The sequence below is a fragment of the Brassica oleracea genome, chromosome C2 (genome assembly GCF_000695525.1).
Source record: "Brassica oleracea var. oleracea cultivar TO1000 chromosome C2, BOL, whole genome shotgun sequence".
In the NCBI taxonomy this organism is placed as follows: Eukaryota; Viridiplantae; Streptophyta; class Magnoliopsida; order Brassicales; family Brassicaceae; genus Brassica; species Brassica oleracea.
Genome location: NC_027749.1, coordinates 3174441 through 3198305, shown reverse-complemented (window position 1 = coordinate 3198305; position 23865 = coordinate 3174441). Strand labels below are relative to the sequence as shown.

The 23865-nt window shown below is 36.4% G+C and overlaps 6 protein-coding genes and 1 pseudogene across 9 annotated transcripts; 4 read left to right on the top strand and 3 right to left on the bottom strand.

Annotated features, from left to right (window-relative positions):
• Nucleotides 1-3707: 3707 nt before the first annotated feature.
• Nucleotides 3708-5880, bottom strand: LOC106324796 (3-isopropylmalate dehydrogenase 3, chloroplastic). Of its 2 annotated transcripts, XM_013762778.1 has the most exons (9): nucleotides 5619-5879; nucleotides 5410-5539; nucleotides 5210-5321; nucleotides 4924-5088; nucleotides 4743-4829; nucleotides 4552-4668; nucleotides 4370-4477; nucleotides 4080-4286; nucleotides 3708-3985 (listed from the first exon to the last, which is right to left on the bottom strand). In XM_013762778.1, the coding sequence occupies exons 1-9, from the start codon at nucleotides 5836-5838 to the stop codon at nucleotides 3911-3913; spliced, it is 1221 nt and encodes a 406-aa protein (XP_013618232.1). In that variant the 5' UTR covers nucleotides 5839-5879; the 3' UTR covers nucleotides 3708-3910. The 2 variants fall into 2 exon arrangements, with proteins under 2 accessions (XP_013618232.1, XP_013618233.1); XM_013762779.1 differs by lacking the exons at nucleotides 3708-3985; nucleotides 4080-4286 and having other exon boundaries at nucleotides 4417-4477; nucleotides 4541-4668; nucleotides 5619-5880.
• A 1172-nt stretch (nucleotides 5881-7052) lies between these two features.
• Nucleotides 7053-8325, bottom strand: LOC106325541. 3 transcript variants are annotated; one of them, XM_013763588.1, is made up of 3 exons: nucleotides 8038-8325; nucleotides 7584-7708; nucleotides 7053-7250 (listed from the first exon to the last, which is right to left on the bottom strand). In XM_013763588.1, exons 1-3 carry the CDS (start codon nucleotides 8230-8232, stop codon nucleotides 7229-7231), a joined length of 342 nt encoding a protein of 113 aa, XP_013619042.1. In that variant the 5' UTR covers nucleotides 8233-8325; the 3' UTR covers nucleotides 7053-7228. The 3 variants fall into 3 exon arrangements, with proteins under 3 accessions (XP_013619042.1, XP_013619040.1, XP_013619041.1); XM_013763586.1 differs by having other exon boundaries at nucleotides 7062-7272; XM_013763587.1 differs by having other exon boundaries at nucleotides 7062-7272; nucleotides 8121-8325.
• Nucleotides 8326-8600: 275 nt separating this feature from the next.
• Nucleotides 8601-9522, top strand: LOC106325543 (annotated as a pseudogene).
• Nucleotides 9523-13395: 3873 nt separating this feature from the next.
• LOC106325345 (peroxidase 55-like) lies at nucleotides 13396-15566 on the top strand. The gene is made up of 3 exons (XM_013763391.1): nucleotides 13396-14301; nucleotides 14386-14577; nucleotides 14827-15566. Exons 1-3 carry the CDS (start codon nucleotides 14071-14073, stop codon nucleotides 15400-15402), a joined length of 999 nt encoding a protein of 332 aa, XP_013618845.1. The 5' UTR covers nucleotides 13396-14070; the 3' UTR covers nucleotides 15403-15566.
• Nucleotides 15567-16056: 490 nt separating this feature from the next.
• On the top strand, nucleotides 16057-16501 carry LOC106326145. Its single transcript, XM_013764165.1, has one exon. The coding sequence runs from the start codon at nucleotides 16090-16092 to the stop codon at nucleotides 16300-16302; it is 213 nt and encodes a 70-aa protein (XP_013619619.1). The 5' UTR covers nucleotides 16057-16089; the 3' UTR covers nucleotides 16303-16501.
• A 347-nt stretch (nucleotides 16502-16848) lies between these two features.
• LOC106326157 lies at nucleotides 16849-17805 on the top strand. Its single transcript, XM_013764180.1, has 2 exons — nucleotides 16849-17225; nucleotides 17536-17805. Exons 1-2 carry the CDS (start codon nucleotides 17074-17076, stop codon nucleotides 17603-17605), a joined length of 222 nt encoding a protein of 73 aa, XP_013619634.1. The 5' UTR covers nucleotides 16849-17073; the 3' UTR covers nucleotides 17606-17805.
• A 2425-nt stretch (nucleotides 17806-20230) lies between these two features.
• Nucleotides 20231-20932, bottom strand: LOC106326245 (glutaredoxin-C8). Its single transcript, XM_013764268.1, has one exon. It carries the CDS (start codon nucleotides 20868-20870, stop codon nucleotides 20457-20459), a length of 414 nt encoding a protein of 137 aa, XP_013619722.1. The 5' UTR covers nucleotides 20871-20932; the 3' UTR covers nucleotides 20231-20456.
• Nucleotides 20933-23865: the final 2933 nt, after the last annotated feature.

Sequence of the window (23865 nt, the reverse complement as noted above, 5' to 3'; positions counted from 1 at the left end):
CGGAAACAAACGAATTACAGTCTTTCTAACAAAATATAAAAAAAACATTATATACTCGGCTCTTTGCGAAAAATGTTTCTCTTTATATTGGCTTTAAGAGAAATCAGAGGGAAGGAAACATAAGTTTAATTTTCTAACTGTGATTATACATGTTTTTATGATATAACATAAACAGTATATATCATAAGGATCCCATAATTTTCATTGGTTGAAACTATATAAATGCGATCGTAAAAATAAGTGAGGATGGGAAAACAGTATATATCATATACACTTGAATGATATATGAAATTTGATTTTTGTGTGCGTCTATGTTATTTTTATGATTACATTTTTAGGAAATACGACTAAAGCAATGAGATGACATTGGTCAAAAAAAAAACAACTAAAAATCTCAGACGCATAATAGTCCGTATAAGGCAACATAGATAAGTTTAGAACGGAACCAAACTTTTTAATAAACTTCGCTCTAATAAACTTTGTTGAATGAAAAAATGTCTACTTAAAAACATGCACAGAGATCCTGCAATCTTGAAATTACTGAAAAGTAGTTGTATAAATGGTATACATAGCAGCTTGAAGAGTACATATAATTTTGATGCGCATAACTTCAGTTGGTTTGCCTGCAAATTGTGTGTGTTTGAGTTGTCGATAGGTAATTGTCCCTGCAATTACTTATATTAACTGTTTGCTTTAAAACATGAGTATTTACTATATAAAAGTACGCAATCGGCATACCTTCCACGTTAAAACACTTGTTCTTGCACAAACTTGCCGCACAACCTCTGTTAATTAAACATAAAATATTATAAGCAACATAGACAATATATCAAAAATTTAAGACTTCTCGTAAGAACATATAATACCATAAGCAACACAGCAAATACTTACTTATATGTCTTTTTCTTCAAACAAATTCTGAAAAACTTCTTTGTAAACGACATTCATGGTTGACCTCTGTGGCTTCCCAACTTTGTCTGTAAGTAAAATCTTTAACCCTTTCCTGGATTTCACTTTGTGGGTTTTAACCAGGGTTGACCTTTGTGGCTATTATGTATTATAATATTAAATATGTTTTAATATCTTTGAAAGTGATGTCTCGTTATAATGGTTGCATGAACTATAAAGCGTATCGTTATAATGGTTGCATTATATTTAGTTTTGAAAGTGATGAGTACATCTTTGAGATGAACGGTCATGTCTCGTTGAAATATGATACAGATTGTGCTCTTCTTCAAAGTGTTCAGGATGAGTTCTTCATTGAGATGAATGGTCATGTCTCGTTTAAAGATGATACCGAGGGACTCGTCTTGAACCACGACGTGTCTAAACGTTCCGAGCCTTGGGGTAACTGGGTCGTCGTTTCCTGAGTCGGGGGATACGTAGAACTCCGAACCTTTCATTAAAAACAGTGCGGTTGAAGTAAAAGGTGGGTAAGAATGAAGAAGAGACAAATCCGTAGCATTAGCTTTACGTGAGAACTCCAAATCATGAGTTGGTTACTTATTTTTCTAGAGTAAGGAAACTCTTTAAGAAATCCGCAAATAGAAAAATCAAATAAGGAAACTAATTTGTGAGAGTCTCTCTCCAATAGACACGTGTCCTAATTGGTGTGAAAGCATTAACTCCAATGCTCCTCTTTTAATATATAAGGGATAATGGAACTGAATATGCTGGGGGTCCAAGATTTGACGTCAAAAGTTGCAAATTCATAAGTTCCAAATGGTCAGAAACGAAAATATCAACTGATGGATGACCGGAAATGAAATAAGCTAATTTTGACCATTGTTGCTCTTCGATTCGCGAGGGCGACGTCGGAGCTAGCTTCTCAAAACACCACGGAGGAGATTTTTGTGGCCATGGATTCCGGTCAGAGCTTGCTGACTTGGAGACGAGCGACGGAGCAGAGGAAGAGACATGGATGTAAGAGAAGAATGCTGTGACCGGATTGGAAGCTGAAGACAGATTGATGCAGAGAGAACTGCATCACAGATGGATTCCAGGAGGAGCTGACGGTGAGTGAGAGCTGGACGCGACACATATAGGTGACTTGAATAGAAGAAGCTTCATGCCAGGGCGAAAGACAATTGCGACGGAGAAGGAGTCGATCCGGTGGTGGTCGGAGCACGAGCTCAGACTTAATACAGAGATGAAACGATGAAGATTCTTGTGAATCGTGATGCATAGAAGGCTCACGGTTGGCTCGCAGCTCAGACCACACGGATCAAGCCTCTGGCTCAGACCATTTCGAAAATGTTTTACTTAACAGACTTCTTCGTTGCTAAAACATCTTGAGCAGACGTATCACATACGATAATTGATAAGGAGGAATCAAAATTCTTTTGTAAACTAATTATTTTTTCGTTGACACAACCAAAGTATCTATAGCCTGGTAAGATGATTTCGTTTTGAAGAAATAGGTTAAGCTTAAGGATTTAGAGAGGAAATATATATATATATATATATGCAGTTGTAAATTTGTGGGAAATGCAAGAGTTGAATAGCCATTAATTATAGGAAGGTGAAAGAGGCAATGCCACGGCAATGGGAAGATAAAGAAGATGATAGGACAATTGGTGGGTTTGAGCTAAAAAGAAGCGAAAAAGACAAAAATAGCACTAAATCAAGTTTATGTTCCCAAACTAGCACTCAAGGTCAAAAGTCACAAAAATAGTACTTAATGTTTTATCAAAAGTCACAAACTTAGAGTTTAGAGTTAAAGGGTGGGGTTTAGGATTTAGGGTTTATGGTTTAGGGTTTAGTGTTTAGGGTTTAGGGTTTAGATTTTAGAGTTTAGGGTTTAGGGTTTAGAGTTGAGAAATGAGGTTTTGGGGATAAGATTTCAAATTTTGAAAAATAAAAAAATTAAAATTTTCAAAGGATAAAATGTGCTATTTTGATCATTTTAGTTTTTGAGTGCTATTTTTGTGATATAAACTTAGAAATGTGCTATTTTGGAGATTTGACCTAGAATATAAAAGGAAGCATAAATTTGGTTATGGACCATTCGTGTATAAAAGTATATAACGAAAATTGTTTAGATTGATGTGACATGACATCATGCCGTTGGTTGATTAAATTTTCTGATGTGTACACTCTCTCTAGACACCTTATTCTCCTATTGTATATATCGATAACTTGACCTTTCAAAAAGACATTTAGTTTACCTTAAAGCAAAATTACTTATCATCTGCATTCATCCATGCGATTATCCTCAATCTATTAAACTTGAGATTTTTTTTTTTTTTTGGTGTAATAGATTTGAATTTTCATTGTACAAATGGGCCACATAATGTTATCATAACCACATCAAACTTTATTGTTTTAATTTTTATTTTACTTAATCTAGAGCTTATGTTTTGATTAAGTTAATATTCAATGTTGTGTTGGTATGCTGCTCTAAACAAGCGATTATTAGCACTACTGTTACATACTTTTTCTCATAAGAAAACCAATCATGATCTTATCGAAAAACTGCTTTTCATTTCATTGATTAAATTAACTACCACGATAACTACCATTACCAATAAGTTTATAGCATTCCTTTAGATTCCCAAATCCACATTAACATAAAAGTTGAATTTAAATAACAAAAGCTGTTTTGGTCGGGAACACGAATTAAGATAAAACCGTGGGTGTTGATCATTTTTAGGTTATAAACTATGGATTGTTTTACTAGAGTTGATTGACGAAATGCTATATATACATTAGCATGACTAATGTGCTAAAATATATTGAAAAGAAAAACATTCATTTTGGAGAAGAATCTGTTCTTTAGATTGCAGAATTGATCCCAAATTTATTATCAAGAAGCTTGCATATTACGTTTCTTATACATGGATTAGCATATAAGTAACCGTGAAACCAAAGGGCTACCACTTTCTCATCTGCTTTCAATCATCGTTAAAACTTAAACAGTAGCTGTAACTTTGGAGTCCACTGATTTTAGCACTTCCTCACCCATCTCCTTGCATCCTACCAGTTTCTGTTTCATATTATCAAAAACACAAGATCGTTTAAGTACATATTAATAACTGTGCTTACTAATTTATAAGAAAAATGAAAATCAGCATACATACATTTCCAGGGGAGTAGATGTCACCGGTTCTAAACCCTTTGTTCAAAGTATCCAAGACCGCGTCTTCGATCCTCTTTGCAGCCTTTTCTTCTCCAAGTCCATACTTCAGAAGCATTGCAGCGCTGAGAATGGTGGCCAATGGGTTTGCCTTGTCCTGACTAGCTATATCTGGTGCTGAACCATGTATAGGCTCAAACAGTCCAGGTCCCTGATATTTCAACACAAGTTTTAACAATCAAGATATTGTTGAAGGAACCTTTGGAACATTTTTAGATTTTAATTTTATTTTACCGATACACCGAGACTAGCAGATGGAAGCATCCCAATGCTTCCAGTGATCATTGAAGCTTCATCAGATAATATATCACCAAAAATGTTATTGGTGACAATTGTGTCAAACTGCAAAAGATCAAAAACACCTTGATATTCTAGCTACCACTTTTAAATTTTTAATCAATGGACGAGCAGAGAACCTGTTTGGGGTCACGAATAAGCTGCATTGCAGCATTATCGACATACATATGTGTTAGTTCAACGTCTGGATACTCAGAGGCTAACGCTGTTACTCTTCTCCTCCATAATATTGATGCCTATATGACCAAAAAATAAATTAGCATCACTAGAAATACACATCAACAGATTCAAACACAAGTATCAAACGTACGTCCAACACATTGGCTTTGTCGACAGAACACAGCTTGCCACGCCGTTTCCTAGCAGTCTCGAATGCAACACGAGCAATTCTATCGATCTGAACAATATTATAAATTCATTATTATCATTATACATATCTAACCAATATCACAGAGAGAAAATTGTGAAGAGTAGTAGTACGTAGTAAGTACCTCATGAGCAGCGTAGAACTCTGTATTAAAGCCGACTTCTTCGCCATTTTCGTTGGTCTTGATTCCCCTTGGCTCTCCAAAGTAAATACCTCCAGTAAGCTCCCTTACAATCATCATATCAACACCTTCTGCCACTTCTCTCTTCAAGGTGGAAGCATCAACTAGCTGGTAAAAAGTACAATTTTTTTTTTTTTTTTTGTAATAAGTAAAAAGTACAAATAATTCAAGCAAAATAGTCCCAAGTGATATAAGCTGACCAAATCGAAGATAGGCTTATTATATATACCTGTGGCAAAACTATAGCGGGTCTGAGGTTTGCAAAGACTTTGAGATCTCTTCGAAGGTAAAACAGAGCCATCTCAGGTCTCAGATGTTTCTCATTGTTGTCCCATTTGTACCTGAATACATCCAAATAACTCAGAGCTGAGAATAAAATTTTGGAGCACATCTCTAAATCAAGAGTCTAGTAGAAGAACGAACACACACCCTCCGATAGCTCCAAGAAGTATGGCATCAGATTGTTTAGCAGCTGTAAAGGATTCCTCCGGCAAGGGCACTCCGACCAAATCCAAAGCTGCTCCTCCGACAGGCATCTCCTGGAAGTTAAACACCAGTCCTGTAATACAAGACATTAAAAATTCAGTTGGCTGCTGTCTAAGCAATACAGTAAGATTACATTGAGCAAGAAACATCACCTTCGAGTGATCCAGCTTGTTGAAGCACGTTCTTGGCGACGGATATGACTTCCGGACCAATCCCGTCGCCGGGAAGGAGAGCGATGTTAAACCGTTTTTTCCCCGGTGAAGCTGCGGCGCACCTTACTCTACACGGCGCGCGAGAAGGATTGGCGAGAGATCTGCCTGGAACGAGATTGATCGGATTCAACCGTGTGTTCGTTTGTAAAGCTGCCGCCATTTTTTTTTTCAGGAGACAAAAGAGTGTTTGAAATTGTGAAGAGTGAAGAGTGACACAGACACGGTACTTAAAGACACATGTTTGTTTTTGGCACTTAGATAGGTATGCACGTTTTTAGTTTTTTTCTTATTCAAATGTCTGAAAACTACATAATAATCCTTTTTACCGGCTCAGTGGCTCACCATCAGCCTTCTAGTAAGTGTTATAGAAAGGCCCTTCCTCTTTATGGTTATTAACATTTCGCCATTACGTGTTTTAGAAGAAACACACATGACACAGCCATCACTATTGGGCTTTGTAAAAGCCCAGTTATGTAGTTTCAATTTTCAAACTTTCAGTTGTCGCTGTGGGCTCTAAAGTTACGGGTCGGGTCTTAACCCGGTTAATAAAATAAACTGCTGCTCCGGTTAGCAAATTTTGTTTCCTTTATCGACTGAGAAGCAGCGGAACACCGGCGAAGAAGAAGAAAAGAAGGTGCGAGCACTATTCTTTCTCGAATCATTTGGTAAACAACACTATCTCCCCCCATGAGAACAATGGAGCTAACTCCCGCCGCACGGAAGAAGAAACAGAAGCTTCCTGAAAAGCAATAGTGATGTATATTTGTAATTCTGTATGATGAAGTATTAGGACATACATCCCTCATCAGTTTCGATTTAATTGTAGTTGTAGGAAAAAAAATTTGTTTCAAAATAAGTGTTGTTTTAGAATTTTAATGCACAATTTATTAATAAGATTTTCCAATTTATTTTTGATTGAAAAATTTTAGGTGTACAGTTAATTGTGTTTTTGTTTTGTAAATATACAAAATCATATGTTTTTTTAATCCGTGTGCATAAACCTAAAACGACAATTAAAATGAAATGGAAGGAGTATAATTTTGATTTGATTTGTAACTTTTTCTCAATTCTCAATTCTTCATTTGACAAATTATGCCTGACTAATATATCTAATTATATAAAAGAGTGTTTAACTCCCTCCTAGACTGTCCACATAAGAGCATGATGGGTTCTAACCATTAGTTTAATTATTAAGTGTATACTTTATGAAGTTAAGAACCCTTGTTAATATAATTACTTTTGTGAAGGTCCAATGGGAGAACCCCTTTAAGGTTCTTAAAAACAATTTTTTTAAAAAAGTTTAGTTATCAAATTTAAATGTTATAGAAACAGAGATAAGCAAAGGTCAATCAAACAACATTTTGATCGTAGGTTCTGCAACATTCAAATGTTCATGGCCTATGTTTCACAAACACTAATAATCAAGCACAATGTTTCGTTTTGACAACAAAGTTCAAGAGACAAGAAGTGATAGAAAAAGAACAAACATGGAACTGAGATTGGATCAGATTGTTGTTCATTTGTGTCACATGCTACTGTCTTTTTAGATGTCACATGTGTGTCTTGGCTCCACTTGCAAAAGCAAGAGACGAGTCTGAGTGAATATACACACAACACACAGAAGCAATATACACACTATAAGCTATTGCAAACACACAAGAGACACAAGAAATATACACACTGTAAGCTATGATCACGTAACCTATGTTCTGTCTCATTAAACACAATACACAATCATTAAAAGCTTGATCTTAAATAGAAACTCAAGCAACTTATATGTGGGCATGTTAATAGATTTCGCAAGTCCCGTGGGTGTGTGAATCAATTACAGCTAACGAGCTATTCATAATCCAACACAAGTCTCTATTTTCCTTTTATGTACATACACAATGTCATCAAGCTTACCTCCATAGTATCTGAATCCAGCATCTTGCGCTGCCGTAGAGAAGGTGAAAGATAGAGACCTTGTTAACAGTGGGTACAAGTTCTTGAAGCGCCATGATCCTTTCAGCTATCCTTTCCCTACGTAGCTGCAGCAAAGTTAAAAAGCTTTCAGCTTTACCCTCTCCATAAAAATAAAACACACAATGATAAGCAAAAGAGAATCTCAAATAAAAGTGGACCCTTTCTGTTGGTTAAGTGAAACATAACAGATCAAAGCTTATGCATGCAACAAGTTGACCAACATCGTCATTACATGGAGATGGAGGTTCTAAATGTCAAATTCCTATATCTGTTTCCTTACTTTTTTACTTGTTTAAATTGATTCAAGGGTTTTATTAGAATCAAACACTAATTGTCTCAGAAAGCAAAGGAGACAAAGGTCATAAGAGAGAAAACAGAGCATTAAGAGCCAAACCTGTTGTGGTGAAGCTGGTCCAAGAAAGATGTACAAGCTAACAACATCCTCAATCATGTCAAGAAGAGCAAAAGAAGACGAACCTCGATCATGTCGACGAAGCGGATGACGTTGGGGTGACTGATCTTCCTCGAGATGAAAATCCCCGACGTCGCAATTTCCATGGCGATCTCCTTGATAGCAACCACGTTTCATATACACCACCGAAAATGATCCCCATCCGATTTGTTGTCCCCATCGATTTCTCAGACCAGAAAAAAAAACAAAGAACGAAGACGAAGAGAAGACGAAGAAGGCACAAAAGAGAAAATCCAATAATAAAACGACACGTATGGGGTTTCTAACAACTCTACTTCCTCTTAGTTAGACAGCGGTTCTCTCTGATTTTAGCATTTTTGATTTTTTTTTTTTTGCTTTTTCACTTTAGAACCCCTCATTGGAACCACCGATGGAGGTGGTCTAAGATTCCAGCTAGGAAACTCGCTTCATACCGTCGCGCCACGTGTCCCGAGTACGAAACTCACCGTTTCACTAACTCTGGTGTGGGCTTGGGCTGTGTAATCGCGTGTCTGGGCCTAATCCTGAAGAATTGATGCATTGGCGTTCGTTAGTCATCTTCGTCCGGAAGCAATCAGAGAGGTTCGGCACCGAGATCTTCACGGAGAGGTCACCAAGGTCGATTTCTCCTTGAGGCCGTTCAAGTTCTTCACCGATTCGAGAACTGAGCTCGCCGATGCGCCGATGCCGTCATCATCTCCACTGGAGCTATTGCGAAACGGCTGAGCTTTTCCGGATCTAGCGAAGGCGCTGATGGTTTCTGGAACGGAGGGATCTCGGCATGTGCTGTATGCGACGGTGCCACTCCGATCTTCAGGAACCAGCCTCGGGTGGTTATCGGCGGCGAAGACTCGGCGATGGAGGAGGCGAGATACATTCAGGGCGTTGAAGATCATGCAGCAGAGAAAGGCGTGCTTGGTGGTTTGAAGGTGAAGAACGTTGTTACTGGTGATATTTAGGATTTGAAAATGTATGGGTTGTTCTTTGCGATTGGTCATGAGCCGGCGACGAAGTTCTTGGATGGGCAGCTTGAGCTTGATGAGGATGGGTATGTGGTGACCAAGCTTGGTACCACTAATACGAGCGTGGTTGGTGTGTTCGCTACTGGAGATGTGCAAGACAAGAGCTATAGGCAGGCCATTACAGCTTCAGGAACTGGTATTTTTCCACATCTCTATTTACGTTTATAGAAAAGTAGATAATAAAGTATTTGATATTTGATTGTTGCTTAATTACATAGTGGTTTAAGGAACCCTTTTTATCTTTTTGAAAGTCATTAGCTTTTATAGATGGAGCCCGTTCATCTGCTCAATGTGTTTTGCGTTGTTTACCATTTCATTTGTGTGACCATTTTAAGTGGTTTCATGAGTAGTTTGTTAAAGTGAACAATTTTTTAAAAATGTATGTTTATTGCTCTGTTCAAAGTGAGTTGGGTTTTTGAAGTCATTAGCTTTTTATGGTGGAACCCATTCATGTTCTCAAAGTGTGTGGCTTTGTATATCATTTAGTTGAGACATGATTTGTGTTTGTGTTCATGTGGTGTGTGGTTAAAGTCAAAATGTATGCTTTTGTATGTATATCATTTGATTAACTTAAGTAAGTAGTTTGAGACATGATTTGTATGTGCTCAATAATGGTCATGTGGTGTGCGGTTAAAGGGGTATCTACTTTCATACTCACTCGTAGTAGACTAATAGTGGTCATTAGTTGTTCTTGAGAAGCATGCAACTTAAATTGAACTGTTTCAAGATTTCTTATCTTAATGTTCTCTTGCTAAAAAAATAAATAATTCAAACATATTTTAGCTATTTACATGTTATGGTGTGTGGTCTTTGAACTCTGACTAAGATGAGATCAGATTGTTCTCGAGTGGCTACTTGGTTCCATGAAACCCAATTTGACCAAAATATGGCAATGCAAAAACCACAAGAAAATAATAATTCAAGGTGGAGTGGATGAGTCTCAAGTTTGTTAATTTTTCCATTTTTAAGTGTACTTCCTTGCACCTAAATTTAAGATACTTAGATATTTTTTTTGTTTATAATATCGTTTTTAATCTACATTTTTTTTAAAAAAATGCTTCATATATTAATGTAAATTCATATAAAATATTTTTTTCTAGCTTCCCGCCCGGGCCGACCCTAGTGTATATATATATATATATATATATATATATATATATATTGTCAATTCATTGTTTCCCATAATAAATATACAAAAATCTAAAGCAAATAATGAACTGGGTAAAACTTTGTATAGCTGGTTTCAAATTTTTAGTGAACCATGTACAACATCATTCATAACATGCCTAGGGTTGATGCTACGTTTTCTAACCCGTGAGTGAATGCACTGTTAAACCCTATATCTTCCACCCAATAATATATTAACCATTCCAAAACACGTAGAACGAACACTGATGGTGAAAGCATTAGGTCTCTCAGAAACTGTGCCCTGTATTCCAAGTCTTGCTCAGAGTTGTAACGCAAAAGAAACAACAGAAGCGGTCTTGGAATGTAAGAGAGGGATATCAAACTTGACTGATTACGCAAACCATAGATTAGCCGTAACTTGCGGGCTAGGCGTCTAGGAATGTTGAACTCGTCGCCTGTGTTTCTCGCCATTAACGTGGTGATGGAACCGTCATCAAGAATTGGTGTGCGCATGAAGCAAATTAAATATAGTGCCGTAGACAGTATTAAGTGACTCGTAGAGATCCAATTGGTTTGGTTTGGTCTGTTAGATATGCCGATGATAAATTTGTAACCAATTTCGATATATAAAATTGTAAAAATATTTTTATTTGTTTTTTTTATAATGTAAATAATAACAAAAATTATATGCTATTAAAAAATATTTAATTGCATACAAAAAACGCTATAATATATCACAATACAATACGGTAACATAACAAAAAAAAATTATTTTAAATGACGGATCTATTATCGCGGCCGATGATACAGCGGACTTAATACCGCTATCGTATCGTTCAATAGCATTTTCCCGATGCTATTAATACTCCGGTGTCTGCAATCACAAGCTTCAAAATATTTGCAAAACATAGAGTCGACTGACATGGGAGGCAAAAAAGAGAGACGAGAAGATACAAGACACTCTCCAGCCCTGTTTATGGCTGACGCCAACAGTGCAAAGTTGTCGGTGGAGAATCCGATTGACCTCTCCTCTGGAAGACAACTGCACACACTTCTAACAAGGATCCCGCTTCCGTCTCCTGACTTGTGGATCCGACGTAATGTTCTAATTGTGTTTCCATGTTAAATAGACAAAAATATCAAAGCAAATAGCTGAAGTATTAGAGGGGGGGGGGGAATTCGTATAGCTAGTTTAGTGAGGCAAGTACAACATCATCTGATCATAACATGCTTAGACTTGATGCCACATTTTTCTAAACCGTAAGCACAACCTAACTCATTATTAGTCATTAGCATATGCTATAAGATTTTAGAGATTACAAGATTGCATAAACTATATATTTTGTAGTTATTAAGAAAATTAATATTTATGTATGAATATGTACATGTAAAGAATTTGGTAGATAAGTCATACAGTTTGTATAAATAAGTTTATCTACTAAATAATAAAACTAAGAGAAACTATTATGCTATTAAGGTACAAATGATGCACTTTGTATAAAATAAAAATATTTCTTATACATAGATACTAGCTTTCATAATAAAACCATGCTTTGTTGCTTAAAGATTCAGTCAATAGATTATCAAATCATTCAGTTGAAGAAATCTTTTTTAGATGACTCGGTTACGCTAGAGAAGCGCTTAGATGCAATCAAAACATTGAAGAAAGAAATCAAGTTTGATGGAAATGATGATTTTTTTTCTTTTTCGAGTAATTTTAAGAGCTCCTCGGGCTTGTGGAAGATTTTCTGCTGTCTTAATTTGGTTTCTAAGAAAGCTCCAGAATGAGATGGTTGGTACCAAAGATGACTCCTCTAGGATTTGTGAGAAAGATTGAGGGAATTGGGGCTGTTGATAATGGTTATAGCCTTCTTCTTTACACAAAACATCATAGGTGCGTAAGAAAAGGAAGTTGAGGAAAAAAAGTGGTGTGAATGAGGTTACCAAAACTGCTGACATTGTGGAACATGTCCACTTGGTGATGGTATGTGACGATAATGGCGTTACTTCGGCTCATATTAGGAGAACGGTCGGGTGCTATTATTATTTTTTTTGTTGAAATTTTAAATTGATTATCAACAAAGAATAAAATTACAAGCCACGGAGGTTTATGCTTTCAAACATGACCACAATTCATAAAAAAACAGAAACTGAAATAGAAACCGGAGCTTTGGCCTGCGTGGTGCGACCAAACCAGCGCTGCATCATATCATTGTCGAAACTGGAGCTTTGGCCTACGGTCGGCTGCTATTAGCCTGAAAGTGGTACAGAAAAAGGAAAAGAACGACGCTGAAATAAGATGCCACCATTTTTTGGTTCAAGATTCAAGAAAGTGATTTTTCGTAATTGGTTTGATTAGTGGTTACTTATACGTAGAGTGATTAAATAGCTTTTCATTTTTATTTTTCCCAATTGTTAATTATATTTTAACGCTACGCGACTTATATAATTAAATAACCAAGAACCAAGCTAAAACGGGAGAGCAATTTTTGAAGAAGAATTTAGAAACCGAAAAAGAATGGGAGAGGAGAAACCACCATCTAATACGATGGGGGTGATTGGTAGAGGCTGTGACTTTCTGTTTTTTGCTCTAAGATCTAGATTCTAGATTTTAGATTTTTAGCTTTATCTTTAATTTATTTTGCTGTAGAAATTTTTCAGAACACTATATAAAATCTCTAGAGAAAGTGTTTTTTAAAACTAACATATTTCCTTTTATAATGTTTTGATTTTAGGTTCAGTTTTTAAAATAAAAGCATGATTGTTTTAAAAAATGGATGTAGAAATTAAAAAAAATTTCGCAGAGCTCCTACAACCTCAGTCACCCCCGATGTAGACATTGGAACAAACAAGTCATAATGCAAGTTTTGAACTAGAAATCGTTGATAAAATTTAGTTCCAATCACTAATATTTAAACCTTTCTATAAATTAAATTACAGTTAAGCTCTTATGTGTTTGTAGTTAGTACACATGTGCATATCGTTTACCTACAATGAGCTTATAAATAGTTTTCTTATTTGCGGTTGAAAATCGAATTGATCAAACGTTGAAATGTCTTCACTTACAGCACGCTAACGTTATTTGTTTTTTTTTCTTTGCGGAAAATAACATTTTAACCATCAGCAATTTGAATATCTATTTGTTTAGGAATCTCTAGTTTCATCAAAGAGAGAGAACTAGTGCTGTCAGCTCTGATTCTAGAAAGTTAAATTATCATACCAAAAGAAGACTGTGTTGAAAATAATCAAAACTGGTTACATTAATTGTTTATTTTAAAATATCGGCATCAATATAAACCGTTGAGCTAAAGTTGATGAACTACATTAGAACAGGTATACATTCGCTGAATTCAAGGATCAGACCAAGACAACTTTCAAACTCATCTTTTGAATTTAGTTTATCCTTTTCTGATTAACGACAATATATTAGTTAGCGATAATTTCCATTTACTCAAGAAATATTATTTAAAATATTTCCATGCAGATGACTGACCTAACGAGGTTTAGTTAAAATGTCACTCTCAATGAAACCCCCTAACTCAAGAAATGTCCTCGCTTATGTAAAATTCCAGAAAATCCCAGTTGTAAAATTCTGTCATTCATCTGTTAATGTGACTATATTCTAATCATCATAATAAACATACCCTATTTCTATAACTTTTTCATCAAGATAAAAAAAAACACATTTATATTCTATAAAAGAGTCTCAGCAGCTACAGATATATCCGGTGGCATATCGGAGAGTCCAAGAAACAGAGTGCTGTCATCCATTATATCCAAGAGGGGACCTTATAGCAGAAACAAGAACTTAAAGGAGAAAATTGAGATGGATACTAGTAGCTATTCAAAAAGACACATGCTGACGTGTTTTTTCCTAGGGATGCTGTTCTTTTGCATGGTGGTCGAGTCGGATGCTCAATTATCAGAAAATTTCTACGCCTCGACATGTCCTAACGTGGAGCTTATCGTTCGTCAGGCGGTTACAACGAAATACCAACAAACCACCATCACGGCTCCGGCAACATTACGAATGTTCTTTCACGACTGCTTCGTCGGTGTATGTGGAGCCTTGTTGTGATCTTGAAACTCTTCTTTTGTTTTATTTTGTATTATTATTCATGTGTGTTTGGTGGCTGTATAGGGATGTGATGCTTCGGTGTTAGTAACGTCTGATAATGGAGACGCGGAGAAGGACGCGCAGGACAATATATCTCTCGCCGGAGACGGTTTCGACACCGTAAATAAGGCTAAACTAGCTGTCGAAGCTCAATGTCCTGGCCGTGTGTCATGTGCCGATATTATGGCTCTCGCCGCCAGAGAGGTTGTCGTCCTCGTAAGTCAACGCTCCTTATTGACTACTCATTTGATTAGCAAAATAAATAAAAAATGTTTCAAATATTTATTAGTTTAAATAGATAAGTTATTATTTATGTCTTCAGAAAAATAAAAATTAAAATCAAATATCAAATTATTTATATTTGATAAAGTTTTTCATTAAAAACACTCAAGAAAATATCTTTATGCAATCAAAAAAAAATTGAATATAAAATAGAGAGAATAATTAATTATGAGATATTGACAGGCTGGAGGGCCAGGGTTTAAGGTGGAGCTAGGGAGACGAGACGGGCTCGTGTCAAACGCGTCTCGAGTTGACAGGAAGTTACCAGGACCAGAGCTAGACGTAAATGGTCTGGTCGATCTATTCGCTAGTAACGGGCTCACAATGACCGACATGATTGCTCTCTCCGGCGCGCATACGATAGGATTCTCTCACTGCGACCGTTTCGCTAACCGTCTCTACAACTTCTCAACGTTCATGCCCGTAGACCCCACGCTTGACCCGGCCTACGCACAGCAGCTGATGCAATCCTGCCCTCGGGTCGGTGCGGACCCCAGCGTCGCCGTAAACCTGGACCTAAACACCCCAAATGTCTTTGACAATGTCTACTTCCAGAACCTTGTGGCCCGGAAAGGACTTTTCACGTCCGATCAAATTCTGTTTAACGACTTCAGGTCTCAGGCAACGGTGATCAGGTTCGCAAACAGTGCTGAAGAGTTCAACAGGGCTTTTACGGCAGCTATGAGGAAACTCGGCCGCGTTGGAGTTAAGGTTGGGAACCAAGGAGAGATCCGTAGGGTTTGCTCTGCTTTTAACTAATTTATGTCACAAATATTTTAAAAACTTAAAACATTCAAACTCTCTGGCTTTCCTTATTAATGCTTGCTATATTAAAATGTCATAATCCGCAATGGAACCTGTTATATTGGAGTTGTAAAGCTATTTCTCAGGATTGAAAGAAACATTATTTGAAAAACAAGTCCAATAAAATTCATTTGAGTTTGTACTTTGTAATCAAATAAGGCAGGGGTAACCGCTTTATATATTGCAAATTAACCTTCTAGGCATTTATAGAAATCCACTTACTATGAATTCATTGATAAAAGACAGAAACTCTCAAAGGCCAAATATTTCTTAAAACAAAATAAAGAGACCAAGTTGCTTTTCTAACAAAACAGAAAAAAGAAAGAAAAAAAAAACAAAAGATATTCATACTAAATACCCACGAGATCGAATCAAATTCTTAGCATACCCAACAATCAACACATAGTTTTGTTGTTGTTAAAGAGTGTGACAATAATATTATAATATATATAGTTTTGATACGATCGAGTAACTGCAGAGAATTGTTCTTTTCTTCACCATGCAAACTTATAATTTCTTTCGGTTCAAGCAATGTTTCATTAAGATGTCATTCTTGATCCAAGCGTCCTATAAATAACATCATGGATGTATGCAATAAACTACTAAATTTAACATACGCATTGTATCTAGCTAGATCTTAAGATGGCGTTGAATTGGGGACCAGTGTTAATGTCGGTGATTTTTTTCATCGTATTGACTCCCGGAGTATTGTTTCAGGTTCCGGGGAAGACCAAAGTGGTTGAGTTTGGCGGGTTTCAGACAAGCGGTGCAGCCATCGTTATTCACACACTCATCTTCTTTGCATGCATCACAGTCTCCCTTATCGCTCTTCATATCCACATCTACGCTGCCTAGTTAATTTGACATTGCACCGTCCCTCATCGCTAGCTGCATCCTTAATGATATTTTTCCTGTCTTTTTTTTTTGTTATTCTGTTTTGATCATCTTTGTTTCCTGATTTCAGTTAAGTACTTGTACTGGAATTACATTATTGAATTTCTTTTCGTTGTTAGTGTTTGTACCCTCTAAAATTATATCATATTATCTCAGGATATATTTGAACCACCATCGCATGCGTGGACGAGATGGACTTATTCCATTTGCTAGATAATAATCTAAAAATATGAATAGAGAGGTAGCACACCATGCATTATTGATGGCTACGAGCAACTCAGGGCCGGCCCCAAGATTTTGGAGGCGTTAGGCGATATTCGTAAAGATTTCATTGAAACAAAAATTTAAGAAAATTTGTAGGTCTTTTTAAAAAATTTGGGGACCTATGTTTATGTAATTTTTTAAAAAAAAAAATTGAGACCCTAGGCGGATGTTTCATCAGGCTTTGCCCAGGACCGGCCTTGGAGCAACTCCAAGTCTCCTCCAATGGAAAGTAATCACAAAAATTCTCAAATTCATGAAACTTTGATCGGATAATTAGGCTTTTAATAATCTTAAAAGCCCATATAATTGCAAAATAGAAAAGGGTAGTGAGTGGAATCACGATGAACGAACGAATCAACTGCCTTCGCTGCTTCTCCAAGTTAGAAAAAAGAAAAACAAAACATAAAACCCTCTTTAAATCCCAAGCGTCCCAACCCAATCTTCGAATCGGATCCTTAAATCGAAAGAATGGGTTTAACGAATTTCATACTGACGGTGGCTGGAGTAGGCGCCGTGGTGATGCTATTGAAGAGCGACGTCAAGCAATCTGTCACCGTCTTGAGGCGCAACGTCAAACACATTCGCCACTGGCTCGAAGAAGAAACCTCCGCCGCCTCCAAGTTAGTTCCTTTTTTTTTTTTTAATTTCCCTTTGGGTTATTGCAAACTTTATGATATTATAAAAATAGAATATAAAGGTTGTGTGCCCTTTCCCTTGACCGTAATCCTCCGTAGATTGCTAGATTTGGATTGAATTTGTATCCTAAGTTTGTGGTCATCAGTTTGTATTATACAGAGTATCTTTTGAGATTTGGTAGCTTTAGATTTGCATACGAGTAATGATTGATCAATGCTGATAGTGATAGTTCTGTATCAACACGAACCAAAGTTTTGTGTTACTGATGAGTTTGATGTGTTTTTTTTCTTTCAGGGCAGCACAGTCGATAAAACCAAAGGTAATTGAAACCAAGGTTCCGGACATCCCCAAAGAGAAGAATTAGTTTAACAGTTTTTATTTATGACTTTTGTATCAACACCATTGTCTGCCTAGACTAATTTTAGTCTGTGGATTTTAGTTTTCTGTCTCAATCTCACCTCTTATCGTTTGATCACTCTTGGAAATGAAACACAATAATATATTCATGTATTTTTTTAATCTTGTTTTACAATGACATTGTTTTCCCAAGGGATTGTTCTTTTATATGTATCTCAATTTTAAGTTTGATTGATGATCATTTACTTATTTTAAGATCTCCAATTCACCTCTATTTTTATTTCCATATTTTTCTCTGAAATAGAAAAATTCTATTATAGAGTCGAAATTGTTCTAATGTATGCTTTTAAAATAAAGTTACTCTATTTATAGGGAAAATATAGAGATATACTTTTTTTTACTCTTAAGTATAGAGGTAAAAAGTAATTTTGCTCTAAAATAGAGTAAATGATGGATTGGAGATGGTAAAATGAGTAAATGATTGGGCAATTTTACCACTATAATAGAGATTTCTATTTTATAAGAAAATATAACTATATTTTTCTCCTTTTTAACATCTTTCTTTATAATACTTTGAAACACTGCGTATATAGTTACTTAATGAACTACAAAACTGATACATAATGTACTTATCAAGGTACTAATTGTCGGAGCAAGCAAGGCGAGGTAGAGGAGTCTTTGAGGCTGCTCACTTGAGAAAGGGATAGAACCAGGTGAAACAATTTATACGTCTCCCATTGAAGGCCTATACAAAAGATACAAAACTTGAAGCTGCTTTGTAAGTCTTCAGAAAGTGTGCTGAGAGGGATAAAACAGTAGCAAGAAGGGTATTGATCACGTTTGTCTTAATTCTGTGCAGCAACGGTGAGAGAACGTATATGTCTTCTAGTATGTCTAATGCCAAGGAGGTTGAGATTGGAATCATACATATGACATGGATCAATCTCTTGTTCACACAATATCTTCTGACCTGTCTGTGTCTTTCTGTTCATCATCTGATCCTGATTCCATTCTTCCATTTATTCGGGCACTTGATGAGAAGCACCAATAATAGGTAACTTAGATTCCCCAACTTGTTTCTTCACTTTATTCTGTGTAGATACTCTACCTCCTCTAGGCTATAACCTAGTTCTCTCTGGGTGAATGCATACGTTACAACTCGTCATACATATGACATGGATCAATCTCTTGTTCACACAATATCTTCTGACCTGTCTGTGTCTTTCTGTTCATCATCTGATCCTGATTCCATTCTTCCATTTATTCGGGCACTTGATGAGAAGCACCAATAATAGGTAACTTAGATTCCCCAACTTGTTTCTTCACTTTATTCTGTGTAGATACTCTACCTCCTCTAGGCTATAACCTAGTTCTCTCTGGGTGAATGCATACGTTACAACTCGTCATACATATGACATGGATCAATCTCTTGTTCACACAATATCTTCTGACCTGTCTGTGTCTTTCTGTTCATCATCTGATCCTGATTCCATTCTTCCATTTATTCGGGCACTTGATGAGAAGCACCAATAATAGGTAACTTAGATTCCCCAACTTGTTTCTTCACTTTATTCTGTGTAGATACTCTACCTCCTCTAGGCTATAACCTAGTTCTCTCTGGGTGAATGCATACGTTACAACTCGTCATACATATGACATGGATCAATCTCTTGTTCACACAATATCTTCTGACCTGTCTGTGTCTTTCTGTTCATCATCTGATCCTGATTCCATTCTTCCATTTATTCGGGCACTTGATGAGAAGCACCAATAATAGGTAACTTAGATTCCCCAACTTGTTTCTTCACTTTATTCTGTGTAGATACTCTACCTCCTCTAGGCTATAACCTAGTTCTCTCTGGGTGAATGCATACGTTACAACTCGTCATACATATGACATGGATCAATCTCTTGTTCACACAATATCTTCTGACCTGTCTGTGTCTTTCTGTTCATCATCTGATCCTGATTCCATTCTTCCATTTATTCGGGCACTTGATGAGAAGCACCAATAATAGGTAACTTAGATTCCCCAACTTGTTTCTTCACTTTATTCTGTGTAGATACTCTACCTCCTCTAGGCTATAACCTAGTTCTCTCTGGGTGAATGCATACGTTACAACTCGTTATAATTATTGTCTACGTAAGACTTATTCTAATGAATATTATATTTTTCGTACGTTATATGCGATTTTATTTTATTTTTTAATGATGAGCCCTTTAACGTGTTACTGAAGTTAAATGTTTTTTTTTTGTCACGAACTGAAGTTAAATGTTAAAATAAGCCTTTTTAACTGAGAAAATGTGTTCTGTTGTATTCATAATTGTCAAAGAAGAAGAATAAGAAAAGCTGTGAAGCTATTAGATCAGCATGTACTTACTGCTATAGAGGCTAGAGCTCATCTCTGACACAACGGTCTGGTCAAAGTCACATATTATTGCTTGGGGGTGTCTGGTGTGTGTGTGTGTGTGGGGGGGGGGGCGTCATTTATTTTCCCCACCGTTAAAAATAAAGGTTAAGATTTTAGGTCATGAAAACAACCTTACTATTGTCTTAATTTGACCATTAATTTTTGCAAGTCAAAGTTGTAAAAGTAGAGATAAGAAAGCTAATCTAGACTAGAGACGGAGATTACTAAATATATATATTAGTGTAGTTAAGATAAACAAAGAGTGTTTAGCTATAAGCTTAAAACAAACGCATCACTCTTCTCCCCTCACTCTCTCTCTAATTCAACACCTGACTATGATTAACCTAATCATTTTTTTTTGTTCTTTAAACAAAAAAAAAAGAAGTGAAGAAACACAAAAAAAAAAGGAAAAATAAACGCAGAAGTAGGTGGTGGATATTGGTTGGGTCAGAGCCAGAGAGCACCAGCATCTTTGAGAAGAGGGACGAGTGAGCCGTTGATATGAGAAGCCATCACTCTCTCCATTGCTCCCACCATCTTCCCACCGATGAATACCACCGGTAGTGCCCCCGGAGAAGTGGAAGCGCCGCCGCTGGAACAGCCGAGGAGACGAATGAGAGCTCGGTGTATATCAACTCCATGAGGGTGGAGGTCAAGCTCGTGGACGGCGGGGCTGACTCCCAGTCCGCGGAAGAGACGCTTGACGGCGTGGCACATGCAGCAAGTGCTCAAGCTAAATATGACCACCGCGTTTTCTGCCGCCATCGACTCTATTCTAGCCAAAGTCTCTGACGGGAACACATTCATGTTGTTCATCTTATTGTAGGACAAGGAGCTCCGAGTTTCGGTCTTGTATTGCATTTTTGCTTTGTCACTTAGAGAGACAGATAGTGTGTATGTTTGTGAGTTGGTTGGGATGAGGAAAGAATAAGAGGCATGCAGACTATTTATAGAAGGTGAACTTCTACGTTTAATTGGTATTTATTCTATATTCAAAATGATAACAAAGTAAGAACATGGTTATTGGAAGGTTCTTAGGGTGAAGCTCTTAGCGGAATATAAGAACTTGTCTCTTAACTTTTAACTAAAAAGGTAAGAACCGGGTTCTTATATTCCGCTAAGAGCTTCACCCTAAAAATCTTTCAATAATCATGCTCTTAATTGATGTGATAGTCATGGTTGTTATCTTTCATAATAACATGATTTAATTTCATTAAGTTTATATATGTTTTCCAGTTTTTTTTTCAAACAATTTTAAAAGTATAATATGTATGATATTTGCAGTTAAATAGGTTAATAGAATTAGGGAATTATTGGCAATAGATATATATCATTCTTGTCGGTTATTACTGTATAATACAGTTAGAGCATGCGCAACGGTGAGACTCATTGGAATCCTTAGCGACAAGGGCATTTCGGATTAATCCTGGATATTTTGGATTTAAAAAAAAAAAAAAAGATGACCATTCACGGACCACCACATAGTCGTGGGGACCCGCAAATAGTGCAAGGATTCACTAAGAAAAAGTCTTTATTTAAGAATTTTAAGAGTTGAATCCTTAGATTTTGGTGGAGTCCACTGATTATTTAATTATTTTTTTTCTAAACACTCTCACTTAAGGATTTCCGTTGCGCATGCTGTTAGAGTTACTAGCTCTGTCTGCCAAATTGGTCCAACAATAGCTCTGTTCGTTTCATCACCGCGGAACGCAGCGGTAGCGTCAAAAAATTAAAGCTTTAACGACAACAACACAGAGCACAGATGAAGCACGGCTGACTGATTTTGCAGTCGTGCGGCAACAAACGGAGGATAAAACAGACGCAGAAAATATCAGCGGCATCGGCTTCTCATTGCTTGTGTCTCTGGAAGTCCACCAGCGATTGCCGCTGCATCAAATTACTCTTATTTTTGTCTCGTTCACCGTACATTATTTTGCCGCTGCCGCTGGATGTGGCGTCTATGAAACGAACAGACCTAATATATATAAATTATAGAGACGCGTCGAATAAGAACATTGATGCTGCCAAGTGCCAACATTATGTGAGCAAGTCGTAACACTGAGATGAGGTCGAATGTCTGGATATGGCTGGTGGTTTTCCGTTATATTCCTTTGTTCACTTTATGCTCAAATTCCTCTAATCAATCTCTATAAACAAGCTACATATTAATATCATTATCAATATGATCAGAAAAGGAGGTGGAATATTTTCTTTGGAATGTAATCCGCCTAAAGCATACATATAGCTAGGTATATAATATGAGTTTTAAAAATGTAATCAGGATCGAATTTCGTATAATCATTTAACCTAGGCCCAATGGTGGATATATAAAACTGAGAAATGTTTATAAAAAAGGAATAAAGGACTCATCAATATGCTTGGAATGAGCTTTTTTTTTTAAATGAAGACACTGTTGATATAGTTGCAACCATCATTTACTTGCTAAGATCAGAATGCCAATGTTCTTGATGTATGAAAACTACAAGTTGGCATGTGTTCTTGCTAGCATATTCATATTTACATATATAAATTTAAAGCAGCAACTTCTGTTAGATAATAATTCATAATAACTTAGATTGTAATTGTAGATAAGCTCACTAAAAGCCTGAAAAAGCTTGAATTTGACAAAGTTGGTCACATGCTACTTTGGCTTCCATCATGCATGCGTTGCCTTTTCTTATCTGCGAATTCGCCTTCTTGATTCTCATGTTTGACCAACCCCTCCCCAAAAATAAAATCGTTGTCAGCACAAACAACTTGTTACGAAATATGTAGGTACCATAGTCACCACCTCTCATCCATTCTATATGAATAAAATTCATTCATAAAGTTATTCATAATTATAAGTATCTGATCATATTCTGATTTTTTTTTATTAAAGAAAGGAGGCTTGTTAGGACATGGATATTAGTTTAAGTGAGTCCGAAGAGTTATACGTCCCTTCATTGGTTTAAGATTTGGTGAATAAACTAAAGCTGATTATATTGGACTAAATATTTGGGTTAAGGTTTAAATAATTTTTTTTTTTAAAAACAAAAAGAAATCTTGAGGGATTACGTTTGTCGGACCAACTTTAAATCGAAGGTCGTTACAGAGGCCTTACGTAACACATGTCATCAGATGTAGAACTTCAGTTGACCAGCTGGTTGGTCGGTTTAGACGGTTATAACCCTGAAAGAAGCAAAGAGGCATAGGCTTTTGCGGAAGGGTATTTTCGGAACAATAAAAAGCGCTTATGTTTTTTCGTTTCATTCAAAGCCGTGACCGTTTGATATATGTATCTATTCAGTTTAGTATTTGGCACAAATTGTGTAACTGTATTACAAAAAGAGTGTTGCAATTAAGAAGAGGTCTCAAAGAAGGCAGAGTGAAATTGCTCTGCCTCTTCATCATTCACTACCGATGATGAAAATGTTTACCTGCCAAAACACAATTCCACTCATTATAAAAAACCATAACAATATAATATCCACATTATATACATGTAACCAGCAGATTTTCACTCCATTGCTTCTAAGTTCAATACTTTCAACGTTTGTGACAACGCAAGTAACAGCCTTCTCTTAGCAATCAAATCGACTCTTGCAGCTTCACAACTAACTTTTAAAAGCTATATTCCTACAAGAATACTCTTACGGTTCTAAAGATTGCACTACTTGAGGTCAGGGTAACTTAGAAATTAATCACCTTTGTGCTTAAACTCAATCCTCTTTGTGCTTAAAGCAACCCATGGAGCTTGAACCCCATACAACTGCAATGAAGCAGTCATTTACTCAACTATCAAAGTAATATAAAGAATAAGAAAAGATCAGGTGGGATCTAAATATTATAATGATTTAAAAAATTAGGTAAGAGT